Below are 6,749 nucleotides of genomic sequence, written 5' to 3' on the forward strand. Positions count from 1 at the left end.
GAGGTGACAGAGGGTCAGGTGATCAAAGTGAGGGAGAGAAAGCACAGAGACAGGCAGCGCAGGAGGCACAGATGACCAGGTAAGTCACCTTAAACAAAATTGTGCATGCAAACACTGTCAGAACACTGACGTTCTGTGAACTGCGTGTGAATGGTGTCAAGTACCTTATAAAACTCAACTCTGTAGTATTGCATAAGAGTTTTAGGACTGAAACCACTTGATTCTCCACTATAGCGCTTGGGTGGTTGTCAAACTCTTGGCATTGTTATGGGTTTTAAGTCTAAAGAATTCACAACTGTAGATGCCCTCTCAAAAAGTCTTGACTTATCTTGACATTGACATTGCTCATTGTGCCTAGTATTTTGTTTTGAATGAGAGGATTTGTGTAAAGCAAGTAATTTAGTTCCTGTGGTTTCCTCACAGAGGGTCACATGATGAGGGCAGCAGTCAGGCAAATGAGCAGGTGAGAACGCAACATAATTTAGCTGTGAATAGTGTTATTGATATGTACAATACATTCATTAGGATTGTTATTTCAGAGAGTAACACGTTTTCATGTCATGTTTAAACACAGAATATTGAGCCCCATGTCAGGGACCAGTCGAACACAGACAACAGGGACAGAGAGGGATTTGATGTTTCAGAAATCATCACCTGCACAAAGCCTGCACAACCTGATCCTAAGTTTATAGTAGTGCAGAAGCGAGCTAACTGTGTGTTGTCTTTTCAGCAAAAATGGTTCACAACTTTTCCTTGGTTGCATTACAGTGCCACTTTACAAGGGGTCATATGTTTTCACTGTGCCAAGGTTTTTTTGAATCAGTCAACATTTGCAAGCAAGTGTGACCCTGCCTTTGTAAGTGTAGGCTTTAGAAATTGGAAAAAGGCTATCCAGAGGTTCTCAGAACATGCAAAAAGTCAGTTGCATATCCATGCCATGAACATCTGTGCGCAAAAAGGTAACACTGTGGCTTCACAGCTTTCTTCAGCTGTTGCCAGACAACAGGAGGAAGCAAGGTATGGATTGATGAAGATTGTAGGCTCCATCAAATACTTAGCTAGGCAAGGTTTAGCTCTACGAGGTCATGTGGAAGAGAAGGGTAATCTATCCCAACATCTGAAAGAAAAGGCAGAAGATGACCCTGCTTTTCAGAAGTGGTTAGTGACACACAAGCAGGATTACACAAGTCCTCTCATTCAAAACGAAATACTAGGCATAATGAGCAAAGACATAATAAGAGGAATAGCTGACACTATTCGATGCCTCCCAGTCACACAGTTTGCCTTGATTGTTGATGGGACACAAGACATATCAGGTCAAGAACAAGAATCTGTATGTCTTCGTTATGTGGATCATGACTTAAATCCTCATGAGGAATTCATTGGGATGTATTCAGTGCCTGAGACCACAGGAGAATCTCTTGCAAATGTAGCATTAGATGTAATCTGCAGACTAAATTTGCCATTGTCAGCACTGCGTGGGCAGACATATGATGGTGCAGCGAATATGTCCGGCAAATATTCTGGAACACAGGCTCACATTAGGAAGAAACAACCACTTGCTTTATATGTGCACTGTGGAGCACACTGTGTTAATTTGATAGCACAGAAGGCATGCACAGCTTCTATAGTTGTGCGAGATGCCCTTGACTGGGTTCATCAATTAGGAGTTTTGTGTGGACAGTCTGGCAAATTCAAACAGATGTTTCATCAGATTGCGATATCTGACCATGGAACCTCAAGTGCCCTGAAACCACTCTGTGAAACTAGGTGGACTGTTAGACACGGTGCCATCCATTCTGCTTTAACACAGTATGACTCTATCCTCACTGCCTTGGAGGAAATGGCAGGGACTAACTCTCCCACTGCAGCCACTGCAAATGGTCTATTTCAGCAGTTTATGAGAGGCAGTACTGTACTTGGTCTTGTGATGGCACAAGCAGTTGGAGAGCTAGAGTGTCTCAACAGGTCTCTTCAGAGAAGGACACAGACTGTTTCTGGCATGCAGGCTGCTGTTTGTAAGGTTCAATCTACTCTCAGTGGCAAGAGGAGTGATGATGCCTTCCAACACCTTTTTGAGAGGGCATCTACAGTTGTGAATTCTTTAGACTTAGAACCCATAACAATGCCAAGAGTTCGACAACCACCCAAGCGCTATAGTGGAGAATCAAGTGGTTTCAGTCCTAAAACTCCTATGGAATACTACCGAGTTGAGTTTTATAAGGTACTTGACACCATTCACACACAGTTCACAGAACGTTTCCAGCAGGGTGGTCTTCTTACCCTACAAAAGCTGGAGAACACCTTGCTTTCTGGAAAGATTGATCCGGTGGTTCATGACTACCCAGAAATTAATGCCCAGCTGCTGGAAATCCAGCTACCTATGTTCAAACATAATTACATGTACAATTCCTGTGGAGAGGCTACAAATATTCTCAAAGATTTGCCAGTAGAGGTGCGAGGCTTATTTACGGAAGTTGAAACTCTGATCAGATTACTCCTTGTGGTACCAGTCTCGTCCTCTGAGGCAGAGAGGAGCTTTAGTGCTCTTAGACGATTAAAGACTTGGTTACGCACAACTATGACACAGCAGAGGCTGAACCATGTTGCAGTGTGTCACATCCATCAGGACAAATTGGACCTCTTAACTAAGAAGTCAGTGTGTGCACAGTTCATTTCTTTTACACCGAGACGTAAACAGGTGTTTGGTGCTTTTATCTGAATGGTATGTGTGTTAAGTTGCAGCCTAATATGTTGTAACATACCTTAAAATGTGATTTACAGATAGGCCTTATTTTGTGTTTACATGCTTTTGTTTAGATTTTGTTAGTGGATGGTGAGTTTTGGTGATGCCCACCAATATGTGAAATCTGTTCTGAATAAAGGTGCAAGCTGCACTCCAGTGTGCCACCCTGTATTGTGTAATGTATTGAGAGTTGAATTGTGCATAATACATTTGCTGCATGTAGGTGCCAATACAGTGATGCAATTGATTAATCTTTAAGTTCTTGTTTCTTTTTTCAAAAAATATTGAACACACACAAAAAATCTATTAAGTGGAAGCTGCCACTGCTGGCTAGTGCTTAAACTACTGTGTCATTATGGCATAAATAGTCAAGTGAACAGCTGCATTTACGTTAAGTAGTCTAAATCAGTAAAAGTATCACAATGTATTTCTAATACAGGAACGGCAAATTAGCATGTTACCTTTTACACAAGATTTTAATTCAATAAATAAATAAATATGCCGCGAGTTTAACCCCCCCAATGGTAGACCCAAAGTTACGCCCTTGGTTGAATGAGATTGTGATTGAAAAAGTCCCTTTCACACTTTGGTGGTGCGTCGCCCGATCGCCCTAATGAAGAAATCGCCGCTGCTCAAACTAGACTAAAACAATTTAGATGACTAAAATATGTCTAAAACTAAATCAAAATTTGCTGTCAAAATTAACACTGCATTCATAAAAACTCATTTACAGCAATGTAAGTGTATTTGTCATTCATTATGACGACTGTTTCATGTTAAATTCAGTGTCTTCATGGTTACTTTTCCTGTGTAGCCTACATGCATCTTTCTCTACCTTGAACGAGATTATAATCCGTATGAAAGCAACGACATGTACAGTTTCTTAAACGCGTCCTCATTAACTCTAATGTGACCACACCCACTCGAGTGATTGACATGCAAATAGCCCATGCCAAGGAATGCAGCGCTATAAACGCCTATCACCTCAAAACAAAGAATCAGAGACTTCAGTAACGTACTCCTCTGCTTTTCATCGAGTTTGGAAGACTGTATTTGTGCTGTGCTGTTTACCTTGGATTTACCTTAGAAGAATTAGAAGAACGCGATTTGAAGATGAGAAAGATTTTTAAGGTAAGACATTTCCACTCATAATAGTAAGCATGTTATTGTTGTATAAACTTTACATTGTAGCAACTAGTCAAACTGGTGCCAGACTAAAATGTACATGTGAAACCACACCAAATCTACACTAGAGGCTAGCTTCAGGCAAGTGCTGTGCAATGTTATAATACTGTTTGCCAAACCATTCAAAAGAACAGAAAAGGAAAAAAAAAAAGGAAAAAAACAAACAAAACAAATAAACAATATACAATAAACCTTGGAGGTACAGTATAATTCGTAAAATTACAATGGGGGGAGCGGCAATTGCACCCAGAAGCACTCAGTTTCTGCAACAAATCACAAACATACCATAAGCACACATAGCATAAAACCAACTGCACAAGTTTCTTTCTATATGTATTGTCCTTCCCTGGGTTACAAAATAGTGTTTCACACTGTATAATATCCCACTTACAACATACCACACAGAATAAATATATAAAATCTATTTTTACCCACAACAATAATTCAACACGTCTAAACAGGAAAGACACAAACAAATAACACAAAACATCCCACATTAATGAATTAAATCATTACATAATTACATTAATGAATAGCTACCTTGCACTAAGGATCCCCGCTCTTAGTTGCATGACTACTGGTGCCCTGTTCAGCTACTAGACTTCCCGTTTGAGACCAAGGAGGCTGAGAACGAGGAGGATAGCTCTGTTAAAGTGCGTCCTCGGTTACCGAGCTTCCTAAATTTCACGCAACAGTCAATAACCAGATGCTTACCGTTCCGGTTTACAGCTACAAACAGCAAAACGTCGCCAGTGTGAATGAAAAGCTCTCGTTGCTCCAACTCACAGCTGAGAACAAGGAGAGAGACGTTAACGTGTGACTTAACTACATCAGTTCAAAGCATCATGCTTTGTGTATTAAATGCTGCCAATAATAGGCGCTTACCGTCCTTGCTTTCATACTGCCGACCAGTATGAACAAATGACTCTCGTCCCACTTTTAAGTTGTGCTTGACGCGGAAGATGAGAATTCTGATTCCTGTGTGACTAACTTTTACCAGCTTGACGCATGCTAACCGGGCCAACCAAACAATTCATCAACCCTGCACGCTGCTTTTATCTACTTCCTAGTTCCAGCCACACCCTATTTACCTTATTCCGCCCCGCCCACTTTTACTTCTGTCCAGTACTTCCGTTGTAAACCAACTTCCGGTTTAGCGGACCCTCATTCAATTTCGAGGAGAACTGCAGAGAAGTCTCACTGATAAAATGTCACATAAGGTAAGCTAATTTGTGCCAAATGTGCTATGTACGTGTGTACCAACAGCACAGCAATGCACTGTTTCTCGGGGTAATTTTTAAACGACTTTTAGGTGTTTATATGACCCGTCTGCCTGTCTGATCGCAGCCCGGCCGATGTGTAGTGTTTAGCCTACATTAGCCACAAACATCTAATGTTGTAATGGTCTCACTACAGGACACATACACATGCTATACCTTGTTTGAAAGCTATGGTCCTCTAGAATTCAGTCGCTGGATTTATTTTTTGGATTTATCAGTGCATTAAACCATAAGAAATTGCAGCTAGCAGTTAGCTAAGCTAACGTTACCCTCTTGTTCATCTAGTTGAGGCTCTACTTTCTTTCTACACCAGTTCGTGGCTATTTTTTTCTCATCTGTTGGCTATACACTGCAAATGTATCTGGTGATTAAGCAAACAAACTGTGGTGTAATAATGTTTCAAACTTTACATGTAGTAGTGTTTGTGCACATCTTCATAACTAAGTAATAGCTATTAGAAAGACACAGCTATTAAATAATTTGATTGTGGCATTGTTTCAAAAGCTTCAAGTGAAATGTACTTTAGTACGTTGCAGCAGTTGTTAATAACCATAGGCCAACACATTTGGCTATAATATTATAGTCTATCTACTTACATCAATATCATACTGAGAACAGTAAAGCATAAATGTAAAAACAAATGTAGCTACAGCGCTCTCTTATTTCACACTGTCTGCTGCATCATTAGTCTGTTACATTTAAATTTTAAGTGTTTCTGACTATACTAATTACTTTTATCTTTCACAGATGTCAACAATGGAGGAAAGTACATGGGAAGAAACAATACATGCACTGAAGAGCTCAGGGGGGATATGTTTGCCTCACCCAAGGGATGTGTCTGAGTGGGGTGATGACATGAAGCAATGGCCACTGATTACATATGGCGACATTTTTAATTATTTTGTTTTGTCTCTTGGGGTTGATGGTTCTGCTATGCGGAACTTTAAAAGTACTGAGGCATACCAATACCTCCACAGTGGTAAAGTCGGCCGTGTGTTGGTTCACCTGGAGGAGGAGTATGTGTTTCTGAAAGCAAGCGTGAGCCCAAGTCAGGCCAGCACTCCATCTCATTTGGCTTGGGTGTTGGCCACATCCAATGGAGCAGTGGAGACTACAGGATGCACTTGCATTGCTGGGTTAGGGAGGTCCTGTAGTCATGCAGCAGCAATATTGTGGAAGGTGGGTTGAGCTGAGAAAATGCTAAAATGTTTATGTATGGCAAGGCAATTTTTCTAAATACAATGAATAACATATCTATTATATATAATATATATATATACATATATATAAATATATATATACATATATATATAATATATATATATACACACTCACCTAAAGGATTATTAGGAACACCATACTAATACTGTGTTTGACCCCCTTTCGCCTTCAGAACTGCCTTAATTCTACGTGGCATTGATTCAACAAGGTGCTGAAAGCATTCTTTAGAAATGTTGGCCCATATTGATAGGATAGCATCTTGCAGTTGATGGAGATTTGTGGAATGCACATCCAGGGCACGAAGCTCCCGTTCCACC

At 40.4% G+C, this 6,749-nt stretch overlaps 1 protein-coding gene across 1 annotated transcript; it reads left to right on the forward strand.

Annotated features, from left to right (window-relative positions):
• The first annotated feature begins 317 nt into the window (after nt 1-317).
• Nucleotides 318-4,484, forward strand: LOC311283865 (zinc finger MYM-type protein 1-like). The gene is made up of 2 exons (XM_084398609.1): nt 318-463; nt 575-4,484. Exon 2 carries the CDS (start codon nt 938-940, stop codon nt 2,720-2,722), a length of 1,785 nt encoding a protein of 594 aa, XP_084254735.1. The 5' UTR covers nt 318-463; nt 575-937; the 3' UTR covers nt 2,723-4,484.
• Nucleotides 4,485-6,749: the final 2,265 nt, after the last annotated feature.

The sequence above is a fragment of the Rutilus rutilus genome (genome assembly GCF_951802725.1).
Source record: "Rutilus rutilus genome assembly, chromosome: 1".
NCBI classification, from domain to species: Eukaryota; Metazoa; Chordata; class Actinopteri; order Cypriniformes; family Leuciscidae; genus Rutilus; species Rutilus rutilus.

Bases quoted from the DNA above. Each gene is read 5' to 3' on its own strand.
- LOC311283865 (XM_084398609.1), top strand. From the start codon at position 938: ATGAACATCTGTGCGCAAAAAGGTAACACTGTGGCTTCACAGCTTTCT.